The following is a 22218-nucleotide window of genomic DNA, read 5'->3' as shown; positions in this document are numbered from 1 at the left end:
AACCATGCTATAAGGTGGATACTATGATGAAACCTGTTTTACAGTGAAATGATCGAGGCACAGGGAGGTTGGATCCACTGTACAAGTTTACACAACTTGCAAGCAGAGGAACTGGGGTTTTTACCCAGGTATCTAGCTCCAGAGTCTTTGCCTGTCACTACTACACAGTAAAGGGGTACCTGTAAGTCTTCGGTCAACATTCAGCAAATTAAACTTGGGTTTGATTAAAATGGCCAGAACAAACAAAAACAAGGAGACAACTATTATCGTTGCAAAGAAGATTTTTGATAGGAGGGTTTTGACTGGAATACCTTCTTGAGAATATTAAAAACATCACCTAATATAAAAATATGAACATATACAAACTTTGATCAGCATACGGTATAAAATGAGCTTTATTACGTGTAAATCTATGGAAACAGAATAGAGATTCGATGAATTAATTATCTAATTTTCTGAATTGTTATAGGATCATATTAGCAAAAGACACCTTAGCTACCTTCAGGTTCATGCATTTATTTCATGAGGAATTAAGTTCAATGAGATGCTGTATCTTGCATGAAAGCACCCGATTAGTAATTGTTGACCGGGGCTTAATTCAAGTGTCTTAAGTCAGCTCAAGGCCTTTCCTAATCTACTTCTATGTCTCCTGCTCCCACCCTTTTTGGACTTTTGGGACCTTCAAGCTTTCTTAGTGGCAACTTCCCCCAGGGCTTTTGGGCTGGTAGGAATGTTACTTTCCTAACCTTTTAGTCTCTCTATGTACACTAGATGGCAAGAGCTCCTTGGCAGGTTTGGTTGTATTTGTGTATTGATGAGGTTTTCAAAACAGAGAAAAACTACACAAAAATTAAAGCCATAGAGGGTTAGGCAAAAAATACTTGTGTTTGCACCAGAGATAGTGTAAAACAAGAGATTTTCAGAAAGAGTCCAATTCTGCTGATTGCCTTAATCTCATTTTTGGTGCAAGGACAGGCTAGATTATCTTGTAGACATCCTGGAGCTGAGTGATATCTTGGCAAGGTTAAGACTAATCTTATCATTTATTTGACGGTGGTAAGTATTCTAGAAAGCCAAAATTCCATTATTGAAAAATATATTACAGAATAAATGAACCTAGATAAACACATTCACATATAACATTCTTGATAATACATGTATACATACACATACACACAAAGTATATATGTTATATACTTATATATACACATGATATGCACACATATTATTGATCTTTTACAAATAATTCAGAATTAACTGCTATTTTCACATGCTATTCTACGTTATAATGGGGAATCCCAGTATAACTATGTTAATAATCTTTAATTTTATCTTTTATATTATTATATACAGTCATGTGCTACATTATATTTCAGTCAAAGATGAATCATGTATACAAAGCCTATAAAGTTATAGCACTGCATTTTTACTATACCTTTGCTATGTCTAGATAAGTTTATATACACAAATACTTACCATTGCCCATAGTATTCGGTATAGTAACAATGCTTACAGGTTTTTAGCCTGGGAGTAGGCTATACCACATACACTAGGTGTGTAGTAAGCTATACCATGAAGGTTTGTGTAAGTATATTCTATGATGCTCACAAGAATGAATTCACATAATACTGCATTTCTCAGAATGTATCCCAGTCATTAACTGATGTACAAGTATATTTGAAACTTACTTTGTGCATCAGTTAAAGATATCTTCATCTCTATCAATTATTATTTATTAAGTGCTCTCATATAGCTATTCAGTCTACTTATATGACTTACTCCTTTCATAATTGGGTTTGAGAGTAAATAAATAGGCTTAAAAATACAAGGGTAAATGGGTGGTAGTTGGGAAATCATCACAAGTGTGTATGCAATTATAGATATATGTGACTGCATAGGAGACTACTTCAGTTAATGGCTATTTCAGGGAAGAATAATCAGCAAAATCATTAATTATGTTTTACTTCAGAGTTATGAAATTTCTGCTTATTTGTGGAAATGCAAATGATAAATCTTATTTCCCACGCCAGATGGCCAAGCTCAGCAAGTGCTTTCATATACTGACAGATAAAATGAAAGCAAGAGTCTGCAAACATAAATTAGCCTTAAGAATAGATGGGCAAATAGAACCACAATTCAAAAATTTGCGACGTGTTTTTCATATAACAGACAAAAATCATATTTTAGTCTCTAACCACATTGTATATGCGTGTTATATATGTGCACACCCACTAATATATGTGGTATCTGGTAAACATTTAGTAAATTGCATTATTACTAATCCAAATGCAGAAGTTTGGATTACAGAAAGAGATGAAATACCAACCTGAATCAAAGGCATTGATTTGTGAATTGGGTCAAGGTTTTAAATGTTGACTTTAAGGAGCAAAATTCAGCTGCAGCAGGACTGCAAATCGTAAGTCAACATGCCAGGTCAAGGTTCTCAACCCCAAGGTGGATTAAGTGAGATTCTGTGTCCAGGTGAATGCTGGATTGCACTTTCCCATAACAATGAAAGGGAATTTGTGATTAAGGGCAAGATTGATAAAACATTCTGAAATTGAGGGATATGAGAATTTTTCGGCAAGTCTCTAGACTATAAATTTCATTCAGGATCTGGAGCCAATTGATTTGTCTTTCAGTAAAATCTCAAGGAAAGGACCAGATGATTTTTCAACACCTATTTAAGAAAGCGTATGCTTAGAGACACTTTGTAATTCAAATCTGGTCAACAGTTTTCTGTTGCTCCTCCTGAGAGCCCATTTCTTGGATTTAGGACTAAATTCATTCAAAGGGGTTGTTAATTATGCTCTCAGTGATCCTTGGGTATTCCTTTCAGCCACTAAGAAATCATAGATAAATCATAATTTTATTCCAGTTCGTAGTTCAGCCATACGAGAAAAAAAAGCTAGAGGAGTTAAAGTTTGAATTCTCTCAGAATTATTAAGGGCTGATTGAGTGACTGAAAATAGAACAAAATTGTAAACAATTTGTAAAACACTTGTTTAACAAAGGAGAACACGAATCTACAAAGTCTCCTAAGAATCTGCCTCCCGTAACATCTAGCGCAGCCGACTAAGGCATGCTCGCATCCTGGGAAGACATATTTAAAAGGAAGCCTGATAAAATTGACTTTGGTGCCACCTACTGTCCATTTTCTGCCAGTACAGCTTCCTCTGGGTGAATGAGGATTAAAGCTCAGACTGCAGCAAATTAGAGGAGAGGAAATACGGTAGTCCTCCCTTAACAGTGGCTTTGTTTTCCGCCGTTTCACTTACCTGAGGTACATACAGTATAATAAGATATTCAGAGAGACAGAGAAAGAGAGAGATAACGTTCACATAACTTTTATTACAGTATATTGTTAGAATTGTTTTATTGTTATTGTAGTTAATCCCTTACTGGGCCTAATTTATAAATTAAACTTCATCATAGGTATGTATATGAAAACACATAGTGTGTATAGGTAGGGTTCTGTACTATCTGCAGTTTCAGATATCCACTGGGGTCCTGAGGCCATATCCCCTGAGGATAAGGGGGAACTACTATGTCGATGTTTTCTTTGAGTAATGGGTCTTAAAATCAATACAATGTGAGCTCTTCCTACATTTTCTTTAGCTCTTTATGCATTTTCTCTACTCTCTATAAAGTGAGATTTTGGTAACACTCTCACAGTAAAGTCAGAATCATCACATCTTTTTCATCAACACAGCAGCAAGTATTTTGGCATACAATTTTTTAAAATTTTAGTCTAATACGTAGAACTTCTGGTGACACTGGCAGTTTATCTTGTCTTTGAAATTAAAAAAAAAAAGCTATGCCCTATTTCTTCAACCACATATCAAATCCATAATGTATCACATATAATACTAGCCACTTAAGATTAAAACATAATTGGTAATCGTGGCATTGGGAAGTAAAGAAGGGCTCAAAGGGACAATATTTTATGCCTTCTTGAAGGCCTCAAATGATCCTGTTTCCGAGTATATATTCATGGCCGCCTCTTCCCTGTTGCCTTCAGGGAGGACCTTGTAGCACTGACCATAAACACGGTGCTGGCCCTTTCTTGGGAGTAAGCAACAAAGTGTCCATAATCTCTGTGGCTCTTGATCACGGGTGGACATAAGTTCCACAAGAATAGGTTTCCACAATTGAGAGTGATCTTGGTTGTCTCACCCCTCTGACACTCACAGAGGAAGATGCCTTCATATGAGACAATTATAATCATGTAGGTGACCTTCAGGAAGTGAAGAGGGTGGGTTCTGGCCACATAGGTGCCTCTGTGGCTCTGGTCTGGAGATAGACACTGTTAGGGACTATGATTTATTGGACTTGTAAAGACAGCACCTCAGAATTAGTAACTACTTGCATTTTAGGGTCTGTTTTATGAAGTCAACAAGTGAATGTAAATTAGGCTCTGCATCTCTTCTGAGAGCCCTGTCACTGGGCAATGAGCATTTCCAAAATTGCAGCTCTGTCAGAATGAACCATGAATACTTAAGAAAGGGAAGGTAGGAACAGGGAGTAGGGGAAAGCGTAACTTGCTCTGTTTCAGGGATTTAAAAATAAATTACTGTCAAGAGCAATGTAAGGGTCATGGGTTTGATCAGGAACTATTTGTAAATGAAAAAGTTCACAATTTGGAAAAAATAATGCCAGTTGTGTTAAGGAAATCGTTATCACAAATTATTCCACTGAAACTCAAGTATATAAGACAACAATATATTGCTGTGAAACCTTAATTTTGACATATGGAAGGTAACCAAAAATAAGAACCATACCTTTTTGCTTGAAGTGCACGGTGGTACCAATTTCTAAAATAAGGAACATTAAGCAAAACAAAAACAAATAAAAAATCTTTATCAATTAAGAAGAAACACAAAGGTAGTCTGATACTCTCCACTGAAAGGAGAATAAGAGAAAAGGAGGAAAGAACATTTTAATAGGAAAGAATATTGGTAGAGACAGAAAGAAAGGCAAATGGAAAGAGATTGTTTTATTGGAACAGATATTGTGCAGTTGGAGGTGGCAAAAATAATTTGCAGCTTCAAATACCTTGTATGCATGTAGACAGGTTCAAGAACTCTGAGTATGGAATGTAAAGGTACTCTTGACTGCAACTCAGTGGAACAATAGAATGTGTCTGATCCATAACCTCGTCCTACCATTTTGCAGTGGTTTATTCCACTCAAGCCAACTGGCCGTCCTGCTCTTCTTCCAACAGATCAAATCTATTCCAACTTAAAACCTTCACAGTCGCTTTTCATTTGCTTGGAATATTCTTCCCCTAGATCTTTGTATTGATCACTTAGTCACTTCCTTCAGATTTCTGCCTAAATGACACCAACTTGCAAAGGACTCCTCTCACCATCTTGTTAAAAATAGCATTTTCTGTTATTTTCTCTATTCCTTTACCCTGCTTTACTAATATACATAGCACTTACCTCTAACCTGACATCATGTTATGTGTATACTTTTTGCCTGTTTATAGTTTATCTTCTCCATTAGAATATACGCGCCACGAGGGCAGCAACTGTGTATGCCTTCTCAAATAATGTATCCCTAGTGCTTAGATTACAGCTTGGCAGGTAGTGGATATTCAATAAATATTTGTTTAATTTATAAATAAGTCTCAGGGTCGGAAGAGCTCAGGTAGGTTAAATATTTGGTTTCTCTTTTAAGTATCTTTATCAAGTAAACCACAATGCTCTTAGGTCTTTAGAAGCAAGCATGTCAAATTTCTATAGGATACCACTTTGAAGCTCAGGAACAACTTAGTGGGTGCTCAGATAGAAGAGCCCAAACTGCTGGTGGAATACAGAACCTGTCCTTTGTCCTTGAAGCCCATCACTTCCAGTTATTTCTATTTAACAAATGCAACATGCTGCAAGTCCATACAGAAAGATGGAGTAAGAATTCTCCTCTCCTAGCAGAAGCCAGCACTCACCCTGGAAGTGAAGCCAGGTTCTATTAATACATGAAACAATAGTCTCCAGCTGTTGTCTCTAGTCGTTCTGTATATGTCTCATCATCTAACCACTGCTGTTTTAAGTTGTATATTAAACATACTGCCACTTGCTTCCTTTCATAATACCAGCTTTGACATCTTTTCTTTTGGATCTACATATTGCATTAAAAAATATTGAAAGGCAGTGTGGAGAATGTGTTCATGAAAACATGAGGAAACTGAGGCCCAAAGAGGTCATTTGCAAAGTGAGAGGCAAAGCTGAGACTGAAATTTAGGGCTCCCACTTCTCTAGACAGAACCTAGCCCATTATTCCACAATACCCCTTCAGCAGTTTTTGTGAAAGCAATGCCTGTATGACTCAAGAGGTATCACTGGGACATTTAAATGATTCAATACTGGCTGGAAAGGCACGACTTTTGTGCAAAGTGCAACTTTCCTTCTTTCTTGCATTAAGCCTCATAGCTTATTATGATAAGAATTTTTAAGAACCCCTTAAGGCTACAGAGCGATGCTCTTTCCTAAAAGAGGCCTCAATCCTCAATGAGGCCATCCTCAGTTAAAGAACACTAAGTTTCTGGTACACAGGCTTCATGGGAATGATTTCAAGCGATTGTTCAGAAATCCAGACAGGTAGGAAGCCCAGTGATTCTGCTGAAAGCTTTCTCTTACCCTCTGTTTGTGTCAGTTTCATCATCTCTAAAATGAGTTTTACATGCGCCTTATAAATTTGTGCTCTGAATTAAATCAATTAATCTACATACTATACTTACAATGGTGCCAGACACACAATAAATGCTCAATAAATGAAAGTTGTCAATTTTGTGGTAAAATCCTTTCTACACAATTTTAGTGGATTTTACACAATATTAGTGCAATTTTAGTGGAGAGAGAAAAATATATCTTAACAAGTAAGTAATGGCATTACAAGTCCAAATAATTTATATATATACATAATTGCAACAACATGATGAACAAACACTGGGATATTGTAGCACAAAAAAGGTGATCGGAGGCCGGGTGTGGCTCACGCCTGTAATCCCTGCACTTCGGGAGGCTGAGGAAGGTGGATCACCTGAGGTTGGGAGTTTGAGGCCAGCCTGGCCAGCATAGTGAAACCCCGTCTCTACTAAATTAGCCTGGCGTGGTGGCACGCACCTGTAATCCCAGCTACTTGGGAAACTGAGGCAGGGGAATCACTTGAACCGGGGAGTCGGAGATTGCAGTGAGCCGAGATCAGGCCCTTGCACTCCAGTCTGGGCAACAGAGCGAGACTCCATCTCAAAAAAAAAAAAAAAAAAAGTAGCCGGGCTCAGTGGCTCATGCCTGTAATCCCAGCATTTTTGGAGGCCAAGGTGGGCGGATCACGAGGTCAGGAGTTCGACCAACACGGTGAAACCCCGTCTCTACTAAAAATACAAAAAATTAGCTGGGTGTGGTGGTGCATGTCTGTAATCCCAGCTACTCGGGAAGCTGAAGCAGGAGAATCACTTGAACCTGGGTGGGGGTGGAGGTTGCAGTGAGATGGCACCATTGCACTCCAGCCTGGCGACAGAGTCAGACTCTGTCAAAAAAAAAAAAAAAAAAAAAAAGTGACAGGAAAGCAGATTGATTAGAGTACATTTTGATCAGGAAAAGTCTAGCAATGTGCCTGCATTAACCTATCACTGGCCTAGGTGTGGGTAAGAATCCACATGTTCTAATGGATTCTAATGGATCTCTTAGGAAACAGATTCTCCCCTATGAATCAACTAGAGACAGTTGATTGCAAGAAGCATATAAAAAACATTCCCAAATATTCTCTGTGAAGCTAATATCAGAAAAATTCAGATATCAAATATACATTTGCTTGAAATATCTTTAAAAAGCAAAATAAGTTGCCAGTTAAATGTTAAGTACTCCTCCCTATGCCTGTAATAAATCAACTTCTTTGTGGAATCCTAAAGATCTTAACACTTGGAATTCCATTTTTCTTTAGGAAAAGGGAACGGAATGCTTATTTTGGACTATTATTTCCTAACCACCACCTTCTGTAGGAGCAGAACAGTCTGAGCACATTTTTGAAAATGTGGTTATGTGTTGCCATCTTGTGGTAATACTAAGACATGCTCCTATGTGCTGTCCAAATAAATCACCTTTGTCCACGAGGTGGCAATAATGAGAGAAATAAACACTTTTTTTTTTTTTCCAGTGTCAGGCCAGGCATGAAATATTACTCTTCAAGAGGGGACTTTTCTGTCGTTATAGACAGAATTCTTTTTGCATTTAACACCTAAACATTATTGTTGCTTTTCTAGTGAAAATGCAATCTCATGTTTGTGAATCAAACTGCATTGCCAGGGATATAATTTTTACAGAGATTTCCAGGGCACTGTGCTTAGAACATAACCTGGAACCTATGATTTTTATGCCTTTCAGGAAAACTTCTAACTACATATTAATCTTGCTTCAGCAAATACACTTAACAAGTGTTAAGTGTGGCAGTGAAGGTACAAGGCATAATAGAGAAAGGTAAATCGACTGAAGCAATGCAAAACACAACACTGGGGGATTCTAGTATAGAGAATGTACTAGGCTTTCTCTTAAGAGCCTTACCATCATATGCTTAGATCTTAGCTCCTGATGAGGTAGTAGAAGGCGGCAGTGGGGAAATAATTTAATATTAGGAAAGGCGAGTGCCTTGAGACATTTATTTAAGCTAATCTGTCCTTGATTTTTGACTTTCGGATTCATTACACCCAGCCACATTAGCCTGCACCATTAAAAACATTGATTCAAGCTCTCTTATTGGCATAGACAATATATCTGCCTTGTTCCCTACTGTATCCTCAGCTTGGTATTTCTCTAGCACAGAAGAAGGATCCAGTAGATATGCTGAACAAATACCTGAATGCCTAAAGAAATAAGTGAATGAGAGACTGAATGAATCAATTAATACCTCAAGTGTTACCCTAGTTAAGATTCTAGAGAGGGGAGATTCTATTTTCTTTTTAGAACCGCAGTGTCCGAACCCACGGTGAGATTATTGTTGGGAATTCACAGTTATTTGAAGAGCCACATGGGGACAAGAGGTCCTTGTATTATTTCCCAAATCCTGGCAGGTAGAACATTTTTTGGAGGGCTGAGTTTTATTTTCAAATACCTTCATGACTAATAAAAATGTAAACCTTAACAAATAAAACTCCAAGTTTCTTTTGAAGATATATTCTTCCTCTTACCCTTTACTATAATCTCTTACTCTTATCTCTCACTATGTGACATGATTTTTTTTTCTGTTTCTCTGTCTCTCTTTCTCCCCTTCCCTCCATCCACATCCCTGAAAAAATTCAAGTGAGTGTTGCAAAGATGAAAGATGCTCCATTGGAAACTACAGTTTATAGTTCGGGAACTCCCTCATTATCTTAGGAAATCTTCATATCTTTATGTGTGGAAAATTTTGGCATTTTGCTTTCTTTGAGTTCTATCTGGGAGATGAAGTGAGGGTACAACACATTTATAAGGAAAAGAATTGACATTTAGTACTTTGAATCTTGACTTTGGACAACTTTTCTCCAATCCTCTACTCATAAGAGTTCATTCACATTCGCATGTAGGTAACATAGAGTTTGGGGAGTTTATATTGTTTGCACAGTTGTTCTAATTCTAGGGTATTTACTTGAACACAAATGTCTTAGTTTTCAACCTGCTGCAGCCATTTGTAAAAGAAAACATTATCTCTATGTGTGTGACGTAAGTCTTTCTATAAGGCCAACCCTCTGATGTGCTGCAGGTTTTGAAAATGACATAAGAATAATTAATGGCACTTTAAAAATTCTGGGCCAGAGTTAGTAAGAGTGTGTCTTTGCAGAAGTGGGACAGGAAAAGGTCCAAATTCAATAGGGATTTTATTCTCCAGTTCCTGGAAATTGCAGAAAGGGGTAGGGTTAAAATTATTAAGAAATGTAATAAAAGCGCCGGGCGCGGTGGCTCAAGCCTGTAATCCCAGCACTTTGGGAGGCCGAGACGGGCGGATTACGAGGCCAGGAGATCGAGACCATCCTGGCTAACACGTGAAACCCCGTCTCTACTAAAAAAATACAAAAAAACTAGCCGGGCGAGGTGGCGGGCGCCTGTAGTCCCAGCTACTCGGGAGGCTGAGGCAGGAGAATGGCGTGAACCCGGGAGGCGGAGCTTGCAGTGAGCTGAGATCCGGCCACTGTACTCCAGCCCGGGCAACAGAGTGAGACTCCGTCTCAAAAAAAAAAAAGAAATGTAATAAAAGAAACAGAAGAGGAGGTCGCACCTGCTACTGCTTCCTCACTGACGCCAAGGACCTGAGGCATCACATTTGTAAGATTCTGCCATGGAAATTTATGGATTTTGCCCTCTGACCTTTGTTTATTTATTTATTTATTGGCCACCATTTTGAAAAATAAAACCTTTATAATTATAGTGGCTTAAAGGGGGGCAATTTTTATTAATTCAATTTTCAAGTCACACTTTGAAAGCTATCAATGTCTTTCTCACAGATTTCTTCACTCAGAGGCTTTAGGGACTAGCAGCTTGTACTTACAAATATTATTTTTTTCTTTTGCCATAGAAAAGTATTTGTCTTGTGATTCCTATTTGAATTATTAGAGCTTTTGATTTTCTCCCATGTATGATATTCATGTTGTATAAACCTCAACGCCTAATATTTCTAGAATAATGTTTTCTGAGATCAGAGTATTCATTCTGGGTCTAGTGAAGTGGGAAAAGAGTCAAAATAGAGAAATGGATCTGAATCCCAACCTTAAGATTCTTCCTATTTTCTTTTCTTTCTTTTTTTTTTTTTTGAGACAGAGTTTCGCTCTTTTTGCCCAGGCTGGAGTGCAATGGCACAATCTCTGCTCACCGCAAACTCCATCTCCTAGGTTCAAGCGACTCTCCTGCCTCAGCCTCCCGAGTAGTAACAGGCATACACCACCACGCCTAGCTACTTTTGTATTTTCAGTAGAGACGGAGTTTCTCCATGTTGGTCAGGCTGGTCTCAAACTCCCGACCTCAGGTGATCTGCCTGCCTTGGCTTCCCAAAGAGCTGGGATTACAGGTGTGAGCCAACATCCCCGGCCTTCCTATTTTCTTAGTTAATAGGTGGACCATTGTCCTCATGACTAAGAGAATATATCAAACCAGCTGAGAAAACTAAGCAAGCTTAGCATGTCATCAATATTCGAGAAAGGAAGTTGGCCTCCCTTAGCCAGATTTGGGCCAGCAAGGAATGCTACACTTTACTTTCAAATAGCGCTAAAGGCTTTTCTTCTTTATAGTTGTCTGTGACTGGAAATGGACTTCAGTTTGATGCTCTGTCAGAGTAAATAATGACATAGGCATGAGTAGACAGTACCAGAATACTGCAGCCCTAGACAAATGGTGTTAATTCTTCACTGAATGAATAAATGAAACCAAACTAAAATGATGCTGGTATAATTTCTTGTTAAAAAATGTGAATAAAATATTTGGGCCTCACTTCTTATATCAAATATTCTATAGTGAATAGAATGTGAAAAATAGATTAAATTGTCATTGCATTAAAAAGAACACATCTATTAAATGGACAATATTAATATGACAACTTGGAGAGAGAACAGATGAGCCCCCACATCTGAAAGGAGGACCCTTACTGGGGATCCTGGAGGTGCATGAAGGAAATCCCTTGTGAGTCAAGATTTGACTTAGACCTGAAAGCACTTTGGGTGTGCACATCACTGTGGAGAGCACCCTGGCCCAGGTAGGAGGGTGGCTCCTGGGCCTGCCTCTGCTATAACCTTGAACAAGTAACAGAAACATGCCCAGCTTCTGAGAGCATGGAAAATAGAAGACTTTTTAGGTTTTAAACTTCAACATTCTGTAGTACACTGGCAGCTCAAACATTCAGACAAAACATTTGTTTATATTGCATTAATGGTGTTATCTCTAAGGATAGGGATAACACATGAGCTTTATTTTCTTCATTATAGTTTCATATTTTTCAAATTCTTCCATAATGAGAATGCATAACATTTATCATCAGAATAGAAAACTATTTATAAAAACAAATCAATGCATTCTTTTTTAAAAAAACCTTTAAATGTGGAGAAAAGGAATTAATCACTTTCTGATTATTTGGCATTGGCATTGGGTGAACCCAATGTGAGATTATTGTTGGGAATTCACAACATTACAAGGAGAATAAAATTTTTTCTCCATTTTTCAGTTGGGAGATACCATATAGTAAAGCAAAAGAGAAGCTAAGATGGGTGAGTCCTAATTTCCAAAGCAACATGGTCTTAACAGTATGAAATGGCAATGCAATAAAAAAAAGTTATCATCCAGGTTGATGAGGTCCTACTGACCAGAGGCTTGATATACTAGGTAATTGTCCTATAAAGTAAGTATAGGTATATGATTTGACTTTAACCATTATGGGCTTTGCTCAGTGGTGATACGGATTGTTACAGAAAGAGCAGTCTCACTAAACACTCTCAACATAAAGAAAATACTTTCTTAAGTCTCTTGCACTAAGTCAGCTTTCTTACATTTTGAAAGTTTCTTATTTAGCCTGAGAGGTTTAGTGTTTAATAATCAATGAATTAAATGTTCCAGAATGCCAAAGAGGCTAAGTTTAATAAAGGGGTTTCTCTGGGCTATGCCACCTGAAAATATGTATAAGATTAGAAATCCCAGAAGTAAATTTATTTGGATCAGCTGTCAGTAAGGTACTCAGGACTACACATGCAGCTTCTGTCTTAAAGAAGAAACAGGTTTCTCTGCTCTTGTGCCTAAAACGCACCTTGGCACTTGTCTATGGGTGCAACCTGGCCCTTTGACCTTTGTAATTAAGAGACCAGCCAACTCATTTAATAAAGAACTATATTCCAGGCCAGTTGCTGCAGCTCACACCTGTAATCCCAGCACTTTGGGAGGCCAAGGCGTGTGGATCACGAGGTCAGGAGTTTGAGACCAGCCTGGCCAACATGGTGAAAACCCGTCTGTACTAAAGATACAAAAAATTAGCTGGGCATGGTGGCGGGCGCCTGTAATCCCAGCTACTCGGGAGGCTGAGGCAGGAGAATCACTTGAACCCAGGAGGCAGAGGTTGCAGTGAGCAGAGATTGCACCATTGAGTCATTGCACTCCAGTCTGGGTGACAGGGCGAGACACTGTCTCAAAAAAAAAAAAAAAAAAGAACTAGCTTCCGGACCAAAATCTACTCAGTTGTTTATTCTACTTAGTTGTTGAAACATAAAATAGATTATATATGTCTTATTTGTGTTTAAAAACATAAACTTTATGTGTACTCTAAAGCCTTTTGTACTTTCATGTATCTGATTTGGTAAGAAAGAGTAAAACTACAGGTTCGGATAGGTCTCCAGAGATTTACACTCTTTCTGGTCTTACTCCTCACTTTCTATTTTCCAGCCCCAAATTGTGAATTTCTGATTTATTTTAGAATGCATTTTACATTCAAAATCCTAAGGCATGCAAGACCATCTTTAATCAATGTAATATGCATTTTGATTTTGTATGTGTTAAAATCAAAACCATTCAAATACCATGAAACGAGGTAACTGGCCTGCGGAATTTGAATGCAAAGATAACAAGTGAGTTTGTGAGATTTCCCAGGGTTTTTAAAGCTCCTGGAAATAAGGAGATAAGGGATTAAAAAATGTTGGTATGCTCTGAGTCACCCTTGGACCTACCTCTATTGCACTAACCACCGCAGTGCAGAACTTGGTAAATGTAGTTCTGCTTTGGACTACTTCCAGCAACATTATTCCTTGCAGTTCCAGAATGCTTCAATAACAAGTTTGGTTATCTGTAACTCCTGCTATGTCAGTGACTCCAAATATAACATTATAACCAGGTTCTTGTGCAACTCTCTGAAAATACTGATGACTCCTTACAACCTATTTCTACAACTAAAAATAAAAACCTACCATCAAACCTCCTTACTGAAAGGCTGCAAGTTTTCTCTAGACATTCTGCTAGATAACAGGCTGTCAGTATCCTCCAGAAAGCTTAACCTAAATACTGCTACCTGCCACACAGTACATAATATCAATGTGTGTCTATACAATTAAGCCCACAAGTGCTCTTCCTGGTCCTGAGTGCAATACAGGTGAAAATGCCCAATCTCTAATCTTTATTTGTATTTTTCTAGAAATTATCTTTTTTTAAAAAAACTTGATATATTCATATAAGGTATAAAGATCAAATCAGGGTAATTGGGATATCCATCACCTTAAATATTTACATTTTCTTTTTGCTAGAAATATTTGAAGTATTCTAGCTATTCTGAAATGTACATACATTGTTGTTAATTATAGAAATTCCTCACCTTTAACTCCACTAGGTTTATCATGTTTATTTCTTTTTGTAAACAGGCCAGACGGAAGAGAGAATAAACTATTAGGTAAAAACTATTATTTTTCTAGATTTAAAAAATGTATTAGGCTTTATAGTGGATCCCTGTGAGTTAAGTTCTTTCTGGATTCTGGACCTTTGCAGGTACTGGGTTGTCCTTCTCTTCCCCCGCTTCTCCTCTTTCTGTCTTTTAAACTTCACTTTGACCCGGAAGTCTTCCCTGACCAGCCCAGACTAGCTAATGTGCCCTCAAACACCTCACAGTTATCTTTACATGGACTTAAAGTTTACTGTGGTTGCTTAGTTCATTAAGTGCTTCTTCTCCATTTGATCTGTAAATCCTCTTAGTGCAGAAGCTGTACCTGCTTCATTCTCCTTTGTCATCCCCAAAACCCAGCTCAGAGTAAATACTAAGATATTTCTTTGAGTAAATGAATGATGTCATCAAGATATTGAGCATGTTATGTTAACTTGATCTGTGCCAAAAAATGAGTTTTAACTGCCTATCAAGAATGAAACCTCTTTCTTGTGCTCCTAATGATTAGAAATCATAATGAAAAGAAAACGTGACCTCTAAGAGAAATTCTACAAAGCAAAGGCAAGAGCAAGTGGAGAGTACCTCTAAATACAGAACAAAAAATCCTACTATTTATGAGTTAGAATGGGAAGATTGATCCCCCAACGGAAGACCAGTGTCTCCAATGAATGGGATAATTCCGTCTTTTTGTTGTTGTTTTCTTTTAGCACTGCTGCACTTAACAGCTGTCAGCGATAAACTTACCTGTGTTCTGGAACTCAAGGGAGAAAAAGAAAACACATTTCCCAAGTTACTCTAGCTTGCAATTCAACGGAGAAGTGCAAGTTACTGCTTGGTTTCATTTTGTTTGGTTTGTTTTGTTTCTAGCTATTTCTGCTCTCCAAACATCCCCAGCTTCCAACTCATACAAAACCCACACGTATAGTTGAAAAACCATTGTAGAATGGCCAAGCAAGTTTCCAACATAAAACATGGCTGGGAATGCTTGCTGCTGGGTGAGCTAAAGAGCATAGGATGGTAAACAGAATGGACACTCAGCCAAGGTATGGCTACCTTCTACTGCTTTTTTTTTCCTACAGGATGCTACTATTGCCCCCAAATGTCTTTTTAGGCTTTTTAGGCAGTTTAAAAAAGTCATGCTGAGATTCCGAGGTTTAGAAGGTGGGTGCTTAAGTCAGAATCTGTATTGCGAGTATGGGGCAGATAAAAAGTAGAATGAACTATTAGCTGTAATTGACAGTAAAGATACTATGTTAGTGGTAATGTCTGGGTGCTAATCATACATACGTGTTACAGACATGTGGGAAGCATTTTCTTTTACAATCAGCTCAGTGATAAGCGAAACTGTAGAGTAAACTATGGCAGTGCTTGGCTCCCCAGGGTCCAATTAGGAAGCATGATAAATGACTTGTAAGGTCTCTCCCCCACTGATCTGTGGTGGATATAAGCTGACATTCTCTGTGGAGTCCTAGTGAGTAGTCTGCCTACTCCCATCATACATCTCAGTACGTAGGAAAACCTTAAATTGGAATTCCAAACGCATTATGCCATGCTGTGTTCTTACTTGGCAGGTGTGTTTCTTCACAGCAGTATACAAGGGGAGGTGTAAGGTGGGATCTCGTACAATGATTTTTTTTTCCCCATAAAGGTGCTTGTTTAGTTTAATAGCTACAAATAAGTTGTGATGATGAAAGAATATCATGAGGCTGGAATGACTGTATAAGGGAAATTGTTACTAAGCTTAATTTGTATCTTGCCTCTTCAGAAGTTGATGCTTTCTCCAGATAGATGGGATAATGGCTTTGTGGTGCTTGCATGGCTAGTAATCAGTGTTTAGAAGTGAATGTCAATACTATCAAAACATTTTCTTTGGTTTTGTTTGAAAGACGTCAAAGAGAACATGCATAGGTAATGCCTGGTAAATACAGTGGAAAATGTAGAGAAAGGAGCCAAGGAACAGATTAAAATTAAGGTTTATACTTTTTGGGTTATGATAAGACATTTTTCAGGGGCTGGGACTATCTTGATGATTTAATACTTAGAGGAGTTTTTTTGCTGTTTTTTTTTTTTGTTTGTTTTCTTTATGTACTATCACTTTTTAAAAAAGACTCTCGCTCCATAGAGTCTCTGTACCCAGAACTCAGTTCCCAAAGGAAGGACTTCCTTCCTGTCTACACACAGCGATGTTTCTCACAGTTGACTGCTATGCTCATGTTAACTGGCACGTGAGGCAGACTCGAGAGCAAGCAGTGCCGCTGTGCACTCTGAAGACCAGAGGAGCCTATGTCAGTTTTCTGTCCATCAAGATCCTGGTCTTCTCACCGGTGCTTTGGGGCAGCATGCCAACATTTTCTGCTGCAAATCTCATTGAGCTCCTCTTAGGCAGCTTTATTCCTTTTAATTAAAAAGACAAGACTGCCAATTACTTAAACCTAATCCCCAAATGTAACTGTTACTTTGAAATATTTTTTTTCTATAAAGCTCATAGAAGAGCAATATTTCTGTCAAATTAAAATTTAGTGGAAGCTTGGATTTTTTTTTTTTTTTTAAATACTCATTTTCAAATCCCTGCTGGCTCTAGACATCTAAATAGCACAGCAAGGCATTAAGGACAGGGAGATCACCAGGAAAGGCTGACTGGTACAGGCAGATCCAGAGTCGAAAAGCAGGAAAAGGCATTAGGAAGGAGTTCTAGGACTAAACATTCTCCTATCTTTAAATTGACTCTGTAGGATTTTTAGTCATTTAGCTTGAAGCTAAATGTAAATTTTGAGAGAAATAACACTTCCAAGCTCTTGTTGAACATTTAAATAATGGTGTGAATAAATTTTGGATTTATTCTTGATAGAAACTTTTAGCAGGGGAGAGAACAACAGTTTAGGAAACAGAGTAGAAGGAAGAGTAAAGAGGTGGGGGAGATAAGACATAGAAATGGGGAGAAAACTTCACCTATTACACGGTGTCAAAATCATTGGATTGATGAGTGAACTATTGATTCCACATGAAATATTGGTACAATTATCCCACTTGAGTCTCTAACCACTAAAGCAAATCAGAAGGAAATCAGACTATTGTTCCCATAAAGGAGCCAGGGAATGAGGTATGAAGGTCAATTCAATAATTTTCATGTGTATTAATCAGAGTCAATCACTTTGTTGTAAATTGGTGCTGACATGGCTGCCTAAATTCTATTTGTAGAAACAAAATCCTTGTTTCTGCCAGCCAGTGGGAAGGAGAGAAGTATCTAAAAAGGGAAATCCTTCCTAGGGCATACTTTATACCCTTGACCAGCAAAAACGGCAGGTCTTTTAGGCTGATGGTTTGGCAGTCTTGTGGTAGTATGTATAAAGGGCATCCACTGGGCCGGGCGCGGTGGCTCAAGCCTGTAATCCCAGCACTTTGGGAGGCGAGACAGGCCGGATCCGCGAGGTCAGGAGATGAGACCATCCTGGCCCCAACGGTGAAACCCGTCTCTATTAAGAAATACAAAAAACTAGCCCGGTGAGGTGGTGAGCCTGTAGTCCCAGCTATTCAGGAGGCTGAGGCAGGAAGAATAAGCTGGAGCCAGGAGGCGGAGCTTGCAGTGAGCTGAGAATCCAGCCACTGCACTCCAGCCCTGAGTGACAGAAGCGAGACTCGTCTCAAAAAAAAGGGCATCCACTGAAAGTGTGTGAGTGTCTATGTGTGTGCCACACAACAAGGGACTGTGCAATTTTGCAGCTCTTCTTAAATGTAATATTATGATATTGGTAACAAAACAGTGAAAAATATTTTTTATTTGGCCTTAGGATGCTTCTACATTAAAACTTTAGCAGTGTGGGGATTTCAGAAATCCTTAGAATCCGTAACACATCAAAATATAATAAGAGCACGTTGAACTTATATCTAGCTTACGTCCATGTAATATGATATGACCCTTTTGCAATATCAATTAGCGCAAAAATTATAAGACACATGTGTATCCGAATACGATTATTTTAAATTCAATATGCCTTCTTTCTAGGAACTTGAAGCTCTCTTTTGTATATTATTTAAAATACCACTTTGAGCTTGTAGGCATGAAAAGTATAATTTCTTTCCCATTTCACAGTTGGAAACACTGAATTACAGGAACAATGCTAGTAATTATCCATGATTAATAGAGGTGTATATGTAAATCAACCTGAATAAGTGTGTGAAATTAGATGTGCCGATGCCAGATAGCTCTGCTCATGTTTTTAAAAGATGAATGCTTTCATATAAATCTGTGTAAGTTGGGCATAAGTGTGTGCTCACTGTGCTAAGCATATTTGAAAATAGATTTTGTAAAACTGTGTAGACAAAGTAACTGAGTGTTATAAGCATTGTAATACATAAAACAAATTACATGAACATTTAAAATTCATTGGAAAGATGCATATCTAATGAACATGAATGTATACATAAGGGTGATTATTAATATACTATAGATTTGTTTATGTGCCTGGGTGCAATAAGGGGTAGGTTGAAATTTAGGTGTCCTTTGATCATTAAAAAGTGTGGGAGAAAGTTGCACGTCTCTTTCTCAGGGTTTTGGGAGTTAATATAGGCAAAAGCCCTTAAAACTCTAATGGTACATTAGAAGGCCATTATGTATGTTAACTATTGTTATTATTATCATTACCATTATTAAACAAAGAAAAATACTGTTGTATTAAGGAGCTGAAAAGAAGCTTTTTCTTTTTAATACTAAGGATGGTATTCTACAGAAAATAAATGAAACTGGAAATTATTCAGTGATCTTCACAGCATGGGATATGTTCAAAATTTTTCTCCCATTTTACCTTTCATCTTTTTGGAATTTGATTTCAAGAACCTATTACTGGGAATGCCAGGTGAGGGCAGGTGTACCCACTCCTCTGACTGTAGCTAGGATATAGCTGTTCTGATGCCAGGCCTGCCTGTAGGAACATCAGTCTCCCTTAGGGAGAAGACATGCCAGGCCGACTTCAGATTTCTGCAAGCCTCGCTTGTTTGTGGTTTGGATTTTAATTTCTTTCGAAACTTTAATTTTTGGAGGGGGGGTTTGTTTTGTTTTCTGAAAAAGCTTTGGACAGCTGTATTAATCATGCAAACCCAGCCATGTGCAATGCATTTTATCAATGGAAAAACAGGGATGGAATGGCAAGCAGCTGTGAACAAACCCGGTGCCATGCCTGAACCTGGAAGATAATCTCAACATTTCCCAAACCCACTTGCCACACGGGGTTAGTGAATGGAAAGGCTGTTCACTTGGGAGAAATAATCAGATGGGAGGCAAACAAGTGAGACACATTCCAGAATTTGTTTTGTTTTGTTTCAAAGTGGCAGTGATCAGAAAGGGATAGGCTGATTGAGTCCAGAGAGCCCCACGCTCAAGGGAATTTTTCGCTTGAGAGTTACATAAACAAAAACGTTGTTTGCCCTTGTCCTTGCCCCTTGTTTCACTTCTTTTTAATTTTCTGAGGCGGTTTCAACACTTCATTCTGAACCTATGGTCCTCAATGTGAGAGTGTCTCTGGGTGCACTTCCATTATGAAGAAGAGCTAGGCACAAGTAAACTGATGGGGAGAAATGTTATCATTGCTCAGTACCCAGAAACCTCAGGAAACAATGTCAACCTCACAAAGTGAGAAAAGTTCCCCCAGACATTGAGAGCTGACTCTTTCCTCATTTTGCAAATCAGTGGACTTTCTGCAGCAATATAGTCGGAGGTATTTATGCAAATTTATGCAATTCAGGACTCATTTCAGAATAAAGCTAAATTAAAATTAATGGAAGAAAACACCTATCAGAAACAAATCAAGGATAAAACACTATTTTATTTACATGTTTTAAACGAAGGAGCAGGGAAGCAACTGGTTTTATATTTTGTTTTGTTTTTGGCAGATGGGGGAAGGACATTCGGAAATTTCTGATTGGCCACAGCCAATGTAAATTACCCGTTGGTGGAATTCCAGTATTATTATTATCACTGCAGAAAATCAAGCAATATGATGAAGGAAACCCAAGGGAAATGCATTTGATTTATTGAGCCTTGTTTTTGTTTAATCACAGCTTGAAGGGGTTTAGGACTGCATTCCTGCTGCGACTCTGCTGTGCATCCCCAGTCAGCTTGATGAGCCATGTAGAGTGGGGATAGGAGGGAAGATCCTCCAATGAGAGATATTAACAATAAAGCAGCTGAAATGAAACATATATCTTTGTGAGGTTGGAAATTAGGAAAGAAAGTTCTCCTTTTTATAATGGGAACGCAGAAAAAAATCTTTGTAACTTTTGAAACACCCACTTTCAAAACACCTTAAGGAAATTAATTGTCTTAAAAATTTTAGGCTATTTTACATCAACCAATTTCTAAGAGACAATTGATATTTTAGGAATGAAATTTAAGAGTTCACAAAGATGGTGACAATATATGATATTCAATTAAATGAAGATACCTTGCATTATAGCTACGACCACAGTGAGGCATGCTTCTCATAGATATTTGGGTACTTAATTGGCACCATAAAAAGGCTTAAGCATCCTATTGTTAGTATTTCTTTCAATGGGAAGCTGCATTTCACTTGGGTTAACCTCGATTGGAAAGACGAGAAGAACAGTGATTCAATCCCTAGGAAGTTACAGTCCTTGTAAAGAACAGAAAACTTAAGAGGGGACTATCTTTGTATAGCAAACTCTCACACCAGCCATCCCAAGTCTTAATGAACAGCTTTTCAATTTCCACTAGCAGAGGACCAAAGTATTAGTATAAGATAAACTATATTCTCTAAAAACTATTGGATCTAAGAAAGCTAACTACAGTCTACCTACAATGTAAAATCAAACTAGGGTCATTCTCCAATCAACAGTTCAGTTTGTGGGAAATATGAAGTTCAACAAAATCCCTTGTGCTCCATCCCTAGTCCAGACTGTTTTTCAGTATCTGACAGCTGCCCTTTGTGAACGGTGTCTGGCTTCACTTTGTTTAAAGTTACATATATCATAATGCGTGATCAGATAAATATTTGAGTTGGTGGCTGCAGAACTGCTCTCACAAAGGATAACTAGAGTCACAGTGATACTATACAAAGCTCATCTCAGATGGGGCATGACCTCTTTGAAAATGCTATCCAATGGTACAAATGCATATGTGTGTGTTTTTCATATCAGGACATTTGCAAGATGGCAACATGATAAAGTGGTGTCAATCTCTGCAGCAACACTAGAACATAAATGTGTTAAAATAATTGTGGCATGTCAGGAATTCAAAATGGGATATTTTCCATTAACAGTAAGTATCATGTCGAGTCTAAAAAACAGGCACATTTTAACAGTCTTATTTTTAGTGGCTGGGATTAGAAACAGATTTCATTGTTTTAGGGAAGTTTTTTTTTGTTTTTGTTGTTTTTTTTTAATTCAACAGTTCTAAGCTTTCACACTAAAAATAGTTTGTCCTCTTTTAAAAATTTGATAATAACCCTTATTAAGCTGTCTTGTTGATCCTTGAAACCTTGCAATCCTTAGTTCAAAAATAATTAAAATACATTTGCATATGTGAATGCATATACATGCAAAACATTGCATTATTGACACTGAATATCTACACACAAGTTTGCAAGAATTTATAGTTTGGACAAATGTTAATGAAACATGATTCATCTTCAAACTTATAAAACAGCAGCCTTCTACCTTTAATTCTGAGCACATTGCCTTTATAGTGTGTATGATAATCTTGCTTAATTGGATTTATTTTTTCCACGCTAGGCCCCGCATGGCCTAGTTTCTGTTTTTTCTCAGGTCTTTGAGTGCTATTTGCAAATCACTTTTCTGGAATTTAATTTCAATGGTAGGTTGGTTTCATTTCAGATTTTT

At 37.9% G+C, this 22218-nt stretch overlaps 1 protein-coding gene across 2 annotated transcripts in view; it reads right to left on the bottom strand.

The window, feature by feature from the left end:
- LSAMP (limbic system associated membrane protein) overlaps positions 1 to 22218 on the bottom strand; it is a 53770-nt gene that overhangs the window by 9441 nt on the left and 22111 nt on the right. The window contains exon 5 of one of the 2 annotated variants that reach the window (XM_031663029.1): positions 4782 to 4814. The exons of the other annotated variant lie outside the window; for it this stretch is intronic. Within the exon in view, the coding sequence (XP_031518889.1) occupies positions 4782 to 4814 (33 nt within the window). The remainder of the gene's footprint in view (positions 1 to 4781; positions 4815 to 22218) is intronic. 2 annotated transcript variants of the gene reach the window in all.

This window comes from Papio anubis, chromosome 2, assembly GCF_008728515.1.
Source record: "Papio anubis isolate 15944 chromosome 2, Panubis1.0, whole genome shotgun sequence".
NCBI classification, from domain to species: Eukaryota; Metazoa; Chordata; class Mammalia; order Primates; family Cercopithecidae; genus Papio; species Papio anubis.
The sequence above is the reverse complement of the archived record's forward strand: the minus strand, read 5'-3'. Positions and strand labels throughout refer to the sequence as shown.